This window comes from Nilaparvata lugens, chromosome 8 (assembly GCF_014356525.2).
Source record: "Nilaparvata lugens isolate BPH chromosome 8, ASM1435652v1, whole genome shotgun sequence".
NCBI lineage: Eukaryota > Metazoa > Arthropoda > Insecta > Hemiptera > Delphacidae > Nilaparvata > Nilaparvata lugens.
Genome location: NC_052511.1, coordinates 23,659,716 through 23,677,173, shown reverse-complemented (window position 1 = coordinate 23,677,173; position 17,458 = coordinate 23,659,716). Strand labels below are relative to the sequence as shown.

At 34.0% G+C, this 17,458-nt stretch overlaps 2 protein-coding genes across 4 annotated transcripts; both read left to right on the top strand.

The window, feature by feature from the left end:
- The first annotated feature begins 4,073 nt into the window (after nt 1–4,073).
- On the top strand, nt 4,074–17,358 carry LOC111046842 (dnaJ homolog subfamily C member 2). 3 transcript variants are annotated; one of them, XM_039434306.1, is made up of 3 exons: nt 4,074–4,242; nt 4,921–4,986; nt 13,103–17,358. In XM_039434306.1, the coding sequence occupies exon 3, from the start codon at nt 13,150–13,152 to the stop codon at nt 15,058–15,060; it is 1,911 nt and encodes a 636-aa protein (XP_039290240.1). In that variant the 5' UTR covers nt 4,074–4,242; nt 4,921–4,986; nt 13,103–13,149; the 3' UTR covers nt 15,061–17,358. The 3 variants fall into 3 exon arrangements, with proteins under 3 accessions (XP_039290240.1, XP_022188169.2, XP_022188170.2); XM_022332477.2 differs by lacking the exon at nt 4,921–4,986; XM_022332478.2 differs by lacking the exons at nt 4,074–4,242; nt 4,921–4,986 and adding an exon at nt 7,221–8,080.
- On the top strand, nt 5,455–6,549 carry LOC120352816 (terminal nucleotidyltransferase 4B-like). Its single transcript, XM_039435092.1, has one exon. The coding sequence runs from the start codon at nt 5,455–5,457 to the stop codon at nt 6,547–6,549; it is 1,095 nt and encodes a 364-aa protein (XP_039291026.1).
- Nucleotides 17,359–17,458: the final 100 nt, after the last annotated feature.

Below are 17,458 nucleotides of genomic sequence, written 5' to 3'. Positions count from 1 at the left end.
CTTACTTTTACTCCTTAGCTCTTCAGGTCACTACAACCCTTGGCCTCCCTCACAAAGCCTCTCCATCTCTCCCGCATCAACTGCCTGCCTTTTCCAGTTTCGAATTCCAAGCGTTCTCAAATCATGCTCAACGTCATCTGTCCATCTATTCCTTGGCCTTCCTTTTCTTCTTCTATTCCTATATATATTATTTCCCTCCATATACATTTGGCAATCCTTCCATCACCCATTCTCAGCAAGTGCCCCATCCACCTAATTCTGCCAGCTTTAATAAATCGGACGATGTCTTCACTCCCCAGGAAGCGCTCGATTTTGCCATTTTTTCTCCTTCTCCAAATTCCATTTTCGTAAACAGGGCCCACTATCCTCCTAATAACCTTTCTTTCAAAGATTCGAAGCCTTTCTGTGTCCCCAGCTGTAAGTACCCAAGTCTCAGAGCCATAACATACTACAGGCCTGACTAATGCCTTATATAATTTCATTTTTGTAGCTCTGGACAATATTCGAGACTTGAATAATTTTAAACTAGCATAGAACGACCTGTTACCTGCCATGATTCGATTACTTATCTCAGCTGTGACTCTCCCACTACTCGCCACAAGCGTTCCTAGGTATACAAAGTCGTCCACCTGCTGAAATGTGTAGTGCCATAGCCTACTATAGATAGAAGGCCGGAACATGTTCAATATGGCAACGTGTGGTTCAGGCCGACCATGCTTTATTTGATATGCATAGATCCATTACACCATTAGAAAAATTGTATTTTGTAAAATCATTTGTATTATTGTAAAAGTTTAATAACATCCTATCGATTGGTACCTGATTTTTCAACATTGGACCAATATTAACTAAGATATGGTGGCAGCTTTTAGTGGTAGGTGACCTACCTTTGAAGGGTTATGTCACGTTTTATTATTGTTCGAAATAATCTAAAATAGCTTAAAAATGACATGCAAAGCAGAAGAAGACTGTTTCATTGTTGTGGTAGACTTTAGCCGCATGCCTTGACATGCACTGCAGCGGTCATCTATCACTCAAGCTGCCATATCTCAGTTATTATTGGTCCAATATTGACCAATGATATTAATTTAGATATTATGATATTTAGATATGTTTCTTACCCAGGAACAATGCCCTAGAGTATTGGTACCTAGGGAGTTTGTAAACATTCTGTATAATACAGTGTTTCATTTCAGCTACAAAAAAATGCATAATGAATCAGAAAATAGTTTAAACTATTGAAGTTAACTATAAAACAACTGTTGTTAATAGTGGATTGAAAGGTCAAGAGACTGGAGTATCCTCAACTGGAGTCGTACGATTCGAATCGAGGTAGTGTGTGTTGAGCCTTATACCTTAGTGAGGTCCACGTTATAATGACAGTGTTTGATTAGCAATGGTATTGCTATCCTTGTCTATCATTCAACAAATCGGATAGCGTTATCTCTTTCTCGCTTTGCTCTGTTGCCAGATCGTTTTCTAACAATGAAGAATTGATAGGTAATAAATTAACAAAATATCTCATCCTAATTATGAAAAATCATTATAAAATTATTGAGAAATATAATTTATTATTTTAAACGAGAATGAACAGTTGATATTACATCAATGAACCTGTATCAGCTACCGTCTATAGATTACATTGGACAAGACAGAAGATCAGCAACATTTTCTCCTTTCTTTCTTCACTGCTATTATAACATGGACCTCACTATTAATAGCCTATGTATCAGTTACAGTACCTGACAATATTAAAGTTTTCATGTTTTTAAGCTAAATAATTAGTATAAAAATTTATTGATTGATGAATAATCTGATAACTCATATTCCTGTCGCATTAGTCATTTATTTTAACTAAGCATACTAAAAAATAATAATAAATTATTGATTATTATTATTATTTGTGATAAGGAACAACTAAAATCCCATTGTTTTATTATAAACATTGCTGCATATTGCTACACAATAAATTAAACGAATCAGTATCAATGTATCAATAAATTATTTTCTACTTAAGATATACAACTATTTTTCTTTTCATATAATTTGAATTAAAAATAATTATTCCGAAATCACCGATTGATTTTATCAATGTATTATTTCTATGTTTTTTTCTTATAAAAATATAATGTAAAACTTGACTCCTCCAGTCAAACCTTCTATAGAAGGTTTTGGAGTATTTATATTTCTTCTGGTGTATAATTTTTGAAATTTTCCACTGAAAGGAAACAAATTTTGTCATTCTCACTTTTCATTTTTGTTTGTTATATTTTCTGTAATAAACTCCCTTATTCTGGGGATACCAGGACGAAGGAAAAAGGAAAGGAAAGGAATTATTTATTATTATTATTTTATTCATCACATGACAAGTGAGTGTTTATTGCAGTCAAAGTCGGCCTTTGGCAAGACTTTTTGGTGCATTACTAAACTGAAATGTTCAAAAATGATCTCACAACGGATGCTATGCTGAGAACAACTGCTTTTTCCATGGCATATTTTCCACTTTTTACTTTCCTTGCCCTATTACCATAGGTAAGGAAAGTATTGCTTTCCGAAAAAAATTAAGATACCCCAATTTCTAAATTTCTATACGTTTCAAGGTCCCCTGAGTCCAAAAAAGTGGTTTTTGGGTATTGGTCTGTATGTGTGTGTGTGTGTGGTGTGTGTGTGTGTGTGTGTGTGTGTGTGTGTGTGTGTGTGTGTGTGTGTGTGTGTGTGTGTGTGTGTGTGTGTGTGTGTGTGAGTGTATGTGCGTCTGTGTACACGATATCTCATCTCCCAATCAACGGAATGATTTGGAATTTGGAACATAAGGTCCTTGCAATATAAGGATCCGACACGAACAATTTCGATCAAATGCAATTCAAGATGGCGGCTAAAATGGAGAAAATGTTGTCAAAAACAGGGTTTTTCTCGATTTTCTCGAAAACGGCTCCAACGATTTTGATCAAATTTATACCTAGAATAGTCATTGATAAGCTCTATCAACTGCCACAAGTCCCATATCTGTAAAAATTTCAGGAGCTTCGCCCCATCAATGCAGATAGATTCCCAATTATCAGGCTTCAGATACAATTGAAACGAAAAAAATCAAGTGGAGTAGATTGAGCATGAAAATCTCTACAATTAATGTTCAGTAACATTTTCACCTAAAATTGAAAATAAGCTTTAAATTCGAGAAAATGTGATTATTCAATTGCAAATTATTGTTGATTCTATTAAATAATTCACTATGAAGAGATAGCAGACCTCATGAGTGTGTCTCCAGCGTTATTGCCCTGTCACCAGCTGGCTCAAATCTTTGAATAGTAGACTTGAGATGCGCGGGAACACTAGCGTCAGTTGATAAATTTTCATAACGGCAAGGAAAGTTGTGTGAGTGCACCACACCAGATTTTTGATATTCCAATCTGACAAAGATTTGCTGACACTTTTCTAGTTACAACTCCATCCGCAGAGATAATGACAGGAACAATTATTATTGTAACCTTTTATTGCATCCAGACATCCTTGATCTCAACAACCAAGGGAAGATACTTGGAGACCTTTTCATTTTAATACTTGTCCAAGTTTCCTTGGCTACCTTATTCATAAGGATGATATCTGGTCTATTAATTATGAGCAACTGTTCTGTCTGTCAGCACCGACCGGTTCCAGTATAACTTACCTAGGTATGTGTCTCATTTTCAAGACTGGGGATGGCATGTATGAGTAGTAGGGCAGCTTCTGATTGATTATTTGGTACTCCAAACCGTTATTATTATTGTTTTAATTTGAATAATATAAAAATTTCCGACACAGGGGTAATGGGAGTCTCATAGGCTAGCATAATAATTCCACAGTTTTAAAAGACTATGTCGTCAATTTTTGAACTTCCCGCTTTTTGAATTTGGCGGTCAGCATTGGAATGCGTGAAAAATTTATATACGTCCCAAGAGTAAATTTATTGGTGATGATATCAAAATGAAAACATTAAAATGATCTGAAATTTTTCAAAAAAATTGATTAAATCCAATTATAAAAAATATCTTATTGAAGAGGCAATGAAAATCTTGAGCGGGCAAGAGTGCACACTCTGTGCAAGATTCTGTGACTGTGTCTGTGTGTGAGGTGAGAGTCAAGTCAAATGGACATAAATGAACTCGTGTGCTTCTCTAGATATCTCTTCAAATTATTGTGAATTTAATTTATTGAGTTGCATTTCACATGTATTTTCAGTTAAAAATACAATCTTGAATCAAGGTAATTATCAATTGTATGCATGATTAAATTTACTTCGTCTTTGAATTTATTTTTAGACTCCACCATTTCAATTTGCCTAACCTCAAAACCGCTTCCAGTTTTCTTTTTCGCTGAATTCTAGATTGTTCTCAAATTTTCTTTATTTAACCTTTTTTGATAATATACAATTGCTATTAGCCATATTTGTTCTTAATTATTCTACCAATTATCAATTTAGTCTTCAGTTAATAAAATTATGTATTGTTACAAAAAATCTATCACCAGGCTGAAATGATTCATTATAGCCTATTATTTTGTACATTCAATAGTTGCAATAGTACATACGTACATGCTTCATCATTTATTTAATTGCATTTTATTTAGTTGTAATTGTTCATAGTATTTCAAAATAAACCAAACAATTAACAAGCTACAACTACATTATTCCAAATTAAATCCATACCGTAGCTATTTTAAAATATACCTTGTAGGCTACATATAATATAACCTTCATGAAGGTACAAACTATGTAGAAAATATTTAACTTACTTATTTTTCAATAGTCACAAATGACTTGGCTCTTAGTTTTTTTAACTTAGGCTACTTGGATTCTGTTTTTATTTAAACAATTGATTTTCTTGAATAAAAACTAATACTTTGTACATCAGCTAGATATTAATTTTGTTCCAATTTTATCAGTTTTCAGAATTTTTGACAGCTCTGAAGTACAGTGCTACCGTTTACTGATTCTTTTGAACCTTGCCCGTGAGTCATTTCTATTGCTGGGCAGTTTCATAAAGTAATTTTTATTAAAGAGGTTTGCTTAATGTTATACTAAGTTATCTGTTTTATATCGTTACTATCAGTGTAGATTATAATTACCCCTGTTACTGGGTTGTTTCGAGAACACTATTTTCTTTTCAAATATGCTTGAAAGGTTTATTAATAAATAGCAATAGGCCTACAACTTATCATTTAATATGAGTAATCATTAACTCTACAGATATTCCAACGCCAGAGTCTCATTGACTTGAATGTACACGTAAACGTCCTTACAAGGATTGGTAATGAAATAGTAATACAATTCATTTGGTTTTGTCAAAGGTTAAGACCCGGTTTCATCCAAGGATTTTGGTCTCTCGACGGTGATGTCCATGAGCCTGTAGATGATTTGAAAAATCCCAAATTATCCCACGGAATATGAATCGATACCAATTCAATCGTGACACAAATATGAACAATGCAATGTCATTCAGTGCCTACAATGGGTCCCCTTGGAGACCCGCCAACAAGGTTTACAATGCAAGAGCGATTGTGGAGCTACACGAAGAAATCGAAGATTTCTTCCACTACATCTCACCCACACCGGAAGAGCACAATATGCGAATGACATTGGTAAAAAAGTTGAAAGTGATTGTGAAGCAATTGTGGCCGTACGCTCAAGTGGAGATTTTCGGAAGCTTCCGAACCGGTTTGTATTTACCAACGGGGGACATCGATTTAGTGGTTATAGGAGACTGGAAAACGTTGCCGCTAAGAACCTTGCAGGATGCTCTTGTCAAAAATCATGTTTGTCAGGAGCGACACGTTAGAATAATCGATAAAGCAGCTGTTCCCCTCGTGAAGTTTACTGACAGCCGTACAAACATTAAAGTCGACATCAGTTTCAATCTGGGGAATGGAGTGAAGGCAGCCGAACTTGTGCAACAATACAAACTAAACTACCCGTCGTTAGCTAAGCTGGTGTTTGTGTTGAAACAGTTCCTATTAGAACGCGATTTGAACGAAGTGTTCACTGGGGGTGTGTCATCGTTTAGTATCGTGCTTATGGTGGTGAGTTTCTTGCAACTTCACCGACGCGCCGACGCGAACCTGCCGTCAGCCAACCTCGGTGTTCTGTTGATGGAGTTTTTCGAACTCTACGGTCGTAACTTCAACTACGTGAAATGTGGTATAAGTGTGCGGGGGGCCGGTGGTTACTTCGCAAAAGACCAGGGAAACTATTTCAAAAAATTTGTGAACCAATCTCCGTCGCTGCTAACCATTGAAGATCCCCTGAACACGGGCAACGATATTGGCAGAGGCTCTTACAATACAATTCAAATGAAACAAGCGTTCCAGCTTGCTTATTTGAAGCTCACACAGGCTGTGAATCCTGAGGCTCGTTTAGGACCGGTTAAAATAAGTGTGTTGGGTCGTATAATTCGCATAAACGACGCGATAGTTGATTACAGAAAATGGGTAAAGAGAGAGTTCTTCATACCTCAACGTTTGATGGGTTCTGGGAGTGAGAACAGCTGCAGTGAAGTGTCTAGTGATTCCGAGTGAAGTAACGTTTTCAGACTTTTGTGAAGTTACCAACATGATTCCGCGTTCACACTGTCGTGTTAGGATTGTGAATTAATTTAATTCCACTATCATATTTTTTATTTGACGTTTCTCCTGTACTGCGAGGATCTATAGCTATAGTTTACAGTTCAGCTTTAAATAGAATGATCATTTTGATTGGCAAATTAACTAGCACAAGGAGTAGATTCCATGCTAGTCTAGTTCCATTACCACTTAACTTATTCTAGTGTAGTGGGATTGGAAGTTATTCATTTGAAAAAGTTACTTTTTTTATAAACTTTGTATTCCCGCTGAATCGTTGTTTTTAAAATAAACAATAGACTGAAAATACTAAATGTTTTTTAAATTATTAATTCAATGGCTTATAGACGACTTGAGACTTCATTGTTAGCAGTGAGAAACTCAGACTTACTAGTTTAGAATCAGACCTACTAGCACTAGGATTATATTCCCAAAATATTATAAGCGTGTTTGTCTAGCTCAGTAAACAAAACACATTGATTAGCATGAGTTGAGTGAAGGGGTGGCTAGCTTCTATTCAGCTGGCAACATTCAATTATTCTATCAAGTATAAACTAGTATAGTATTTTTTCCGTTTAGTCTTCTTAGCATCAGTAACGTGGCTTGATAGCTTCTAGTCAACTAGCGCCAGTTATTAACTGTAGACCTACTATTTACTAGCACGGTGTAAACGCGGAATCATTAATTGGACGAAAATAAATAGATAACTGTATCAGTATATTAACAAAAATAAATATTAGACTGAATATTCACAAAATGATATTTTGTTATTAGTTCAAAAAACGGTAGTGTGGATATATATTTCTACAAGTTTAGATGTATTTGTTTCTTGAAGTGTAGATGATATAAACTCTTTTCAAAGTTATTCATTTAGCAAATGAATGAGTTGAATGTGATAAATGACAAAAACTAATAAATGTGATAAATGAGTTGTCTACAACGAAATTATAGCTTTCTAAAAAAATCAACTATAGCCTTCTACGTTACTTTTAAGAAAAATGAACTATTTTCTATTTCATCAAAAGTTCACTAGATAATGTGTGCTCTCGCGGAAGTTATTTAATCGCGTTATTTTATTCACAAACAGAATACAATTATTATGTAATTTCCTACAATACCACCTGGAAAACTCCTCATCGAAGTTATTAATCGAAAAATGTGATATACTGTAAATGAACTATTGTATCTACAGAAAAAGTACAAATAGCTTACATTAAAAAAATGCAACTATTAGGTTATTACAACAAAGTGCTCTTCAGATATGAACTTTCGTCGAAGTGATGTATCGATCGAGTAAATCTATGACTGAATTTTTATGACCGCAATAAATGAAGCTACCTTATTATGTTTCACAAGAAGAACAACTACAAAAAATAGTTCTTAATGAGGAATTATTGGCAAAATCATCTATGATAAAAAAAGGCACTGAGTGACGTCATAGTGGATGTCATACTGTGGAGTCAATGGTGGATCCAAGCTACAGTCAAAGGTATCCTATCCTATCCCTTCAATGTCGCGTTTTACTATGCTATACGATCGGTTAGTCAACTAGATTGTTCAGGCTTGTATAAAATATGATCCAGTTTTGGATAGTTTAATCTTTAATATAATAAAGGAAAGAATTGGCTTTTACACGTACGGGATGGGAAATTCACGAATCATCATGTCTGTACTACTGAAATGATTAGCTTGAAATTTTGTCTATAGATTATCAATTTACCGAGGATGGTTATATGCCTATTTTAAATTATTCAAGATTTTGTAGGTCATGTTTTTAATTTGTCCTTTGCGAAGCACTGGTTGGTTACCTGCTAGTCTCTAATATACTAGTCTATCTTCTATTTTTTCATTTTCATTCTCTATCTTATACAAGTGTATTACATTAGCCAAACAATCTAGTTGAGAGATCTAGAGATCACCAGTTGATAGAACAGTCAACTAGATTATCTACTAATATTAGCTAATCAACTGGACTATTCAAAATTCAATAGTACTTGTTGATAATCGACTTGATTATCCACTAGTCGAAGTTTGACTACAGAATTTTTTATTGTCATGAATAAATTAGTTTTCAATTGATAAGAGGTTGAATAAATGATTATACTTAAAATATTAAGTGAATCATCCAGGTTCATTCTTCAAAATTCAGCAATTTTTTAAGAGAAAAATAAATGAAATTGAAACAAATTTTATGAAACAGTTAGAGGGGAACCTGGTTTAGTAGAAAAATTGATAATAAACCTTGAACTAAAATTGAGAATATAAAATGAATTTGAGCGTTGGGATTAAATTTTGTAATTTATATTTATTATTTGAAATATTCTCTTGTAATTTTCAATTAAGAAATTCGAGGAACTATTTTTGAATAGCGTTCAGGTCATCTTGACTCCTTTCTTGAATTCCTAAAGTTTCTCGAATTTCCTAATTGAAAATTACAAGAGAACTTGACTAGTAGAACGTTTATCAAGTAGTATTCATAGTCATGCAAGCTTGCTTAGTACAGCAATACAAAAACATAGGAATTGGCTGGATATTGCTCTACAAACAGTCTATTATAATCATGGCATGTTAAACGCATTTCTAATCTGATAGATTTGTTTATCAAACAATAAACAATGTGTTTAATTTTATCTCATTAGTATTAATTCAATGAATGACTTGTTTTAATTAACTTTTGGAAGCTTGATATTAGAACTTAATTAAGAATAATGAATATTATTATTCAGATGCTTTAGGACAAAAGTCTTCATGTATTTATTTTTCAAGGTTGTGCACTTTTCTATTGAAATATTTCTACTGGTTGCACGTTTTTCGTGTATTTTGACTTGGATAGGGTTCTATCAAGTTAGGTACCAATATGGAACGAATTTCAGAAGAACATTTTTATAATTTAGACTTTTTTAGATATTAGAGCCTAAATTTAAATCCTGTGGGAGATCAATATTTCCGAATTGGTAGCAAATTGGCCTAATTTATGATTTTTTAGGATACTTTCTCCAAGATATTGTTCATCTCGTGACATGTTTGATTTGTTAGAATGTCAATTCTTAGAAAAAATTCATTCCATTTTGAAAAAAACCGCATTTGAATACTTGGGTTATTTTTTTAAAACTGGAATAAATTTTCCTAGAATTGATATTCTGATGAATGAAATGTGTCATGAGATGAACAATATATTGGAAAATAAATCCTCAAAATTTCATGAATTCATCCCAATTAAAAATGAATCTTCCCCAAGACTTCAGCTTCAGGCGCTCATATCTCAAGAAGTAAAATAAAAATTAAAAAAGTTTTTTTTCAAATTCAAATTTATTCATGTTTTGTACAATATTACAAAAATAATCAAATTGACATGTTCAATGTATAAAAATACAAAAAATCAAAGTACACGAGAATGTAAAGCTCACAAGACATGAGTCCATGAGCTTAATTGAGAAATATATTAACTTTAATAACTAGAAAGTAAAATATAACAAGAATAAAAAAAAATAGAATGAAATACAGTTGAATGTAAGTATACTATTGAAATCCTATAAGTATAACAATGTTCACAGTGAAGTTGTGCAGGATAAAATACGTAAACTAGACAGCACAGCAACAACAAGATAAAAAAGTGTACTTTCTATAAATTTTTCCTCAAAGATTTGCTACATTTTGATATCTTACTTACTTTACTTTATGTGGCTCTACAGTCCATGATGAACTTTGGCCTTCTCAACATGTCGCCTCCACATCTTGTGCAATCTGCCGCCAGTTTGTCACTCCCAGCACACGTAGATCACCCATCACGTAATCAATCCATCTTCTCCTTGGCCTTCCTCTTCTCCTCGTCCCAATCACTATATCATCCATTATTCTTACCTGTCCTCATTCTTCAACCATTCTTACTACATGACCCAGCCATTCGATTCTTCTTGCTTTTATGGTGCCTATAATAATTTCTTCCCCGATTTTTTCATCCATCTCACAATTATATCTGCCTCTCCATATACCTTCGTCAATATTGGACCCCAAACTCTTCTGAACATCTTTCTCTCAAAACATCTCAGTGCTCTTTCATCTTTGCTCAATATCGTCCAAGTTTCAGCCCGATATATTATTACAACCAGCTTTACCAATGTTTTTTATATTCTTTCTTTTGTTTCAAGGGCGATAAGTCTGCTCTTGAAAATTTTTTTGGTTGGCAAAATAAGCTCGGTTGCCCATCATGATGCGATTGCATATTTCGTGACTGGTTTTATTATCATTGGTCAGTGTTACACCTGAGTACTGTATTTGAATTCACCGACGCTTTCCACTTCACAATCATCTGATATTTTTAGGTTGTTCACTTGTCTTCTTCGCTCATTCGTCGACATTTTCATGTACTTGGTCTTCTCCAAATTTATTCCTAGACCTAAAATTCGGGCTTCGTCCTTCACTTTGCAAAAGAGCTCTTTTAAATTATTTTGATTTCTGGATATCAGAACTACATCGTCTGCTTAGGCTAGTACTTGAGATGTTTTATTCACAATAGACCCAGCCTCTGAATTACCGTTTCAAGGACTAGATTGAAGAGTGTATCTCCTTGTCTGACTTATCTATTGATATCTTAGTATCCAAATCTAAATATTTCAAGAAATTCCACCAGTATAATGTTTCTAAAAGGTGCGCAGCCTTAATTTGAAAATAAACTTATGACTATTCTTTCAAATTCTTTATATTCATGCAAATGATACCATGAGTTCATATTTTTAGAATGAGCATGATATATAATTTGTTTAATCAGGGTGCACGTTTATGAAAATTGATTTAAATTAATAATTTATTTTCACACTTGAAGCAATTTTATATCGGTAAGTCCTGAGAATGTTTTATAGCATGAAAACCCTATATTTTGAGTATGATTTTCAATAATATATCTGCTTTAGGGTTCTATTCTATGCACATTTTTTCAAATTATTTTATTCCCACACTTGGAACAAAAAGATTGACTTCAGAATCACTCATTTATCAAAATAACTTATCTAGCCTAGTTGTTTTTCACCATTATCAATCTCTACTAAATGCTATTCATTTCATAGATGATGGTGTAACATCCTTGGCTAGTTCCTTGTTATTTCAAATGGATAAGTTACATATTTAATTTTTGAAAACTGTAAGAATAAATAAATGTATTGTATTGTTTACACTTTGACAATAAACACCGTCAATTTATATTGTCTCTCAATCGGAAATCGAAAGTTTTTTAATGATTAAATTTAAAAAGTTTATAATTGAGAAATTTATAAACACACAGTGATAATTCTGAAGAAATAATGTATGATATCTTGATGATTCTGATAGACTACAATTAGTGATGTAATGAGGAATTTAAGATCGAGGAAATATTCCCAGGGAATTGAAGAGAAAAATATTTCCAAAAATCATAAATTCCAGGTAATTTATGATTTTTGTGTTGAATTAGTAAATTACTAAAAACATTTTTTCAGCAGAGTGACAATCACAAGTTATATATAAAAGTGACCAGGATGAAATAAAATAACTTGAAAACTGTAATGAGTTCAAAGAATTTGGCATTTCATGATAAGTGTAAGAAGGAATGATTCTCATAAAACTCATAATTCAATTGCATAGCACTATTATCATGCTACTTTTGTCTCATAAGTTAAATATTAAAATATATGTTTTATATTGAATGTCTGCGAGTCAAGCATAATATTCTCTTAGTCAACAAAATTTTTGGTGTACTTCGTCTTGTACTGCCCAAGAAGTTTAATGATATAATAATTAATAATCTATTACTTTGCAGAAAAAGAAGCTTACAATTATTATTTAAACCCAAAAATTCAAAATCCAGAACGAAGTAGAAGGGAACTCTTTACTTTGAGTGAACCAGTAAAATCGAATTTCATTATTGATACTCGATACTATCTTACCAAACATGATACTATCAATATTTTAATATGGCTATAAGTGATTACTAGTTTACACAAAGTAAAGTCTGGTCAAATTATATGCTTTCATGAGTGAGCCATTCATTCTGCTTCTTTAAATAGATTTATTGATTGTCCTGTCAAATGTGACTGAAATTCATTAATTTGGACAATTTTAAAGCTATTTTATAAATTTCCAAAATTTCGTGACCAGGGAAATATTCCCAAATAATAACTTCCTTCCTACTGGGAATATTCCCGACGCAATACGTACAATTTTAATGAAGGACCTATTGTGATTGTGTGAGCTCCTCAAGTAGTATCGTTTAATGAGAGTAGCAGGCGCAAGTCAAGTAGAAAGCAATAATTACAAAAAAATTTCATCCGACCTTAATTGATTGAATTGTATGATATTTATACTTTAATAATATTTTCTGTATTTTCAATACTTGTTGGCATGGCCAGTTGTAAAGTGTTTTTGCTCGATAAAATTGACTTTGAACCTAAGAATTTCTAGTTTGTTGAAATTTCGCCATTTTGTGTTTATGTTTTCGATAAAATACAACAGTAAATAATTTAGCCTTGTTGTTTTGCAGGTTACCAGCAAACTGGCCATTAGTCGACCAGGAGCAACCATATCAGAATGGGTGAGGGCCAATTGGAAGGCAGCAGACAGCTGACACTGTCGCTCTACAAGCCATGGGTGGTGACGCGCGACAAGGTGGACCCCAACCAGCTGCGCCTGGTACAACTCGAGAGCAGGGTGCGCAAGCTGAAAGTGGAGCGACCTCCTACCGAGCAGAAGGTCAACGGAGAGCTACCAGGAGCCACTGCCACAGCAGAAGATGATCCTGAGAAGGATGACAAGCTACTCGTCAACGAAGAAGAAGATATGGGCTATCTGCGGAGTCTAGACCCCAAGGAATGGAAGAAACAGGACCACTACAAAGTGTTAGGCTTAGAGAAACTACGTTGGAAGGCAACTGAAAGTGATATCAAAAAATGCTACCGCCGAAAAGTGCTACGTCATCACCCTGACAAACGGAAAGCGCAAGGAGAGGAGGTGAGAGAGGATGATGATTACTTCACATGTATTACCAAAGCTTGGGAGACGTTGGGAGACAAACTGAAACGCAGATCCTACGATTCGGTGGATCCCCATTTCGACGACAATGTGCCCTCCAATAATGAATACAACAAAGCACATTTCTATAAGGTTTTCGGAGAAGTGTTCGAAATGAACGCGCAATGGTCCGAGAAAACACCTGTGCCTAAATTGGGCAACGCCAAGTCGACTAGGGAACAAGTAGATAGGTTTTATACGTTCTGGTATAATTTTGAGTCGTGGAGGGAGTATTCGTATCTCGATGAGGAGGAGAAAGAAAAGGGGCAAGACAGGGAGGAGCGGAAATGGATAGAGAAACAGAATAAAGCGGTGAGGGCGAAGAGGAAAAAGGAAGAAATGGTTAGGATTAGAGGCTTGGTGGACTTGGCCTACAGTATTGACCCCCGTATCGCAAAGTTCAAACAGGATGACAAGGATAAAAAGGTAGCCGCAAAGAAAGCGAAACAGGACGCGGCTAGAGCCAGACAGGAAGAGGAAGAAAGGGAGAAAAGAGAAGCGGAGGACAAGGTGAGAGCTGCTAAAGAGAAGGAGGAGGCGGAAGAGAAGGCTAGACAATCGGCGTTGAAGGCGGAGAGGGAAGCCCAGAAGAGAGCGATCAAGAAAGAGAGGAAATCGTTGAGAGATATTTGTAAAAAGAATGATTACTTCAGTTGTAACGAGGAGGAACGGTTGAAACACATGACAAGTATGGAGATGCTGTGTGAAGCTTTAGATGCAGTACAGTTGGGTGTGTTAACAGGGCAGCTGCAAAGTTCGGGAAGGGAAGCCTTTTTGAAAACAGTTGAAGAAACCGAGAAGAAGATCGAGGGTGAGAGGAACCAGCATTTGGAGAGTAACAAAGTAGCAAATAATTCTGTAGTGGGAGGTAGTGGTGGGAGCAGTAATTCTTCGAAAAAAAACTCAGAATGGCCCCCGGATGAGTTACAGATGCTGATCAAAGCTGTGAACATGTTTCCGGCAGGAACTAACCAGCGTTGGGAAGTGGTGGCCAACTTTTTGAACCAACATTGTAGCAACGGGACCATGGTAATAAGGACCGCTAAAGAGGTGTTGGCTAAGGCGAAAGAGTTGAAAGATGGAGACTTTTCCAAGAGTCAGCTAAAAGACCAGGCCAACCAGAAGGCGTATGACAATTTCGAGAAGGAGAAGAAAACAACGGTGGCTCCGGTGGTGGAGGTGGTTTCGGAGAGGTTCGACAGTGTGGCGGAGCAGCAGGGCATGCCTAAGGCGTGGACCAATGAGGAGCAACAGCTGCTCGAGCAGGCGCTCAAGACCTACGGAGCATCGACTCCCGAACGCTGGGACAGAATTGCCGAATGCGTGCAGACCAGAACCAAGAAGGAATGCATGAAACGGTACAAGGAATTGGTGGAGATGGTCAAGGCTAAGAAGGCTGCTCAGGCTTCGGTGGCGGCTAAGCCTAAATAAGGCTCATGCTAACAGGTTTATGATTGAAGAAGGAAGGTGGGTTTGGAATGGACCTTCAAGGAGGAGAGTGTAGATAGGGCCTTAGTTCCAAGTCCAAGTAGAGCACTAATTTGTGATGAGGGTATTTGACTTGGTTGGAATGAGTAAATGATGGCAATAAGGATAGGTTGATGAAATAGTTGTGTCGATTTTGTTGAAATTTTGCCTATTTAATTAATATTTTTAGGAAATGTATTAAATTCACAATTAATTTGAATAATTATGAAGATTTTGCTAGAAGTTCAAATTCAAGCTCATTCTCTGACGATGGGGATAAATCTAGGTTGTTGAAGTCGGTGTTAACGATTTTGTTTGAATTTTGCCTATTTAGTAAATATTTGTATGAAATTTATTAAATTCCTACGATAAGTTTGTTTTGAATTTTTTGGATGTTTACCAATTTAGTAGGTTTTGTTGGGAATTCACAAACTTTAGAGATATTTTTTTCTGATGATAATTTTGTATTCAATTTATGATTAGTATTATTTGAAAAGTATGTTGATCAGACTATTCCTCCCAATAAATTGAAATGTATGAAATTGTAGGGTGTTTTTGAACAATCATGACGATTTTGTTAAATCTATGCTCTTAAAAAAGTTTTTTCCCTAATAGAAAGTACCATCAGACTCTACCTTTGACTGGAATAATCATGGAAATATATATATTTTAAGATTCAATTGATCCTATTTTTTCCAACAGAGCAGTGTATTAAATTTTGTGATAATTTCATTAAATTATGATGATTGTTCTACCAGTTTTTGAGATGATTTGCTGACGAGGATTTGGACGATTAGATATTATTGAATCTGATGCAAGCAATTTGATAAGCTTTGTGAATTCAATTATTGATATCGAATTTTACAAAATTACTTTAGTAGTCATTTATGAAAATAATTTGATTATAAATTTTTTTCATCCAACATTAAAACATTAGCTTGAAGATAAAGTTGCTCTTTTTATTGAAAGATTAACTTAATCAAATAATATTAGTTGTCATGTTTCAATTTTAAAATCATTAATACGAAGCTCTATTTCGATTACCTTTTGGAGGTTTTAGAATGTAATTTATGAAGGCTATTATTGGGTTTAAAACATGATTGATCATTTTTATTTATTTTTATGATTTCATAGAAATTAACTTTAATATGGAATTACTCCATCTCATTTTATTAGAATATGCGTTTGTAATTTTCATTGACAATCAAGTAAATTAAATTTATCATTTGAAATATTTTTCAATTAAATTTGAATCGTATACTGACTCCCAATTACTAATTTTTACTAACGGTAATTGGAGAATCCATCCATGATAGTTGGAATGCTAAGTCATGGAAACTAATCAATTTTACATTTGAAAAAACAAAGTAAAATAGAATCCTTTCTTAAATTCATTACATGAGAGTAAGAATCTTGAGCAATATGAACCTATCTTGCCTGTCTACCTCTTTTTATCTTGCAATGAAGTAAAATTCTATTGAATTTCAATTATATCAATTTATTTTATTACCGTATTATCTGAAGACATTATTTACTCTAATTTGTTTCTTTACAACAATAAATTCTTGATTACTATAGCAATTGAAGATTTTCAAGCCTACTTGTTGATTTATTTTTCATAATTAATTTTTAAAGGTATTCATGTATGTATTAGAATAACTTGACCATTACCGGTACTTATGGTTTATTTTCTCGAAAACTACTGTTTCCTAGTGACTTCTGTATATATTGCAATAATTTTTTGAATCTTTATAGAACACCAGAGTTGTCTTCCTATTGTATTGGACTTGTTGATTATGGTAATTTGTTGGAAACCCGCCTACTTATTTCAACAAATTAGTGTTAAATCTAAGAAATGAAGGTTCTAGATGTAGAAAGATTGAAATCATGCCATAAATATAGATGAAGGAATAAAGTGTATGAGGACTCTGGCTGAAAACGACTCTATTTTTATGAACTTTTTCTCAAATTCGTACAAATTGAAAATAATAAAAAAATATTGAGAACGATTTGTTGCATTTCTAACAAAAATAAATAATATAGTTCACTCAATAGAAACGTTTTGTGAAAATTGTGCGAATATTTTTCTATGAACATGATCGATTTTTTGTTAACAATAATTTAGCTTGTTAATTGTACTTGAAGTGTACCTTAGTTTTTGGTTTTGACTTTTTTGTTGTAATTACAAATATTTTCAAATGAAAATGACATTTCTAGTGAGATTTTCTGTTTTAATTACTTCAATAAACTTTATGATCAAAATGATTGTGGTTTGTCTTTAGAAAATACCTTTATCACATTTAATCAGCATTAAGATCGATAATAATCAGTATTCAAATCACTTCAAAAGAAATTAACTTGA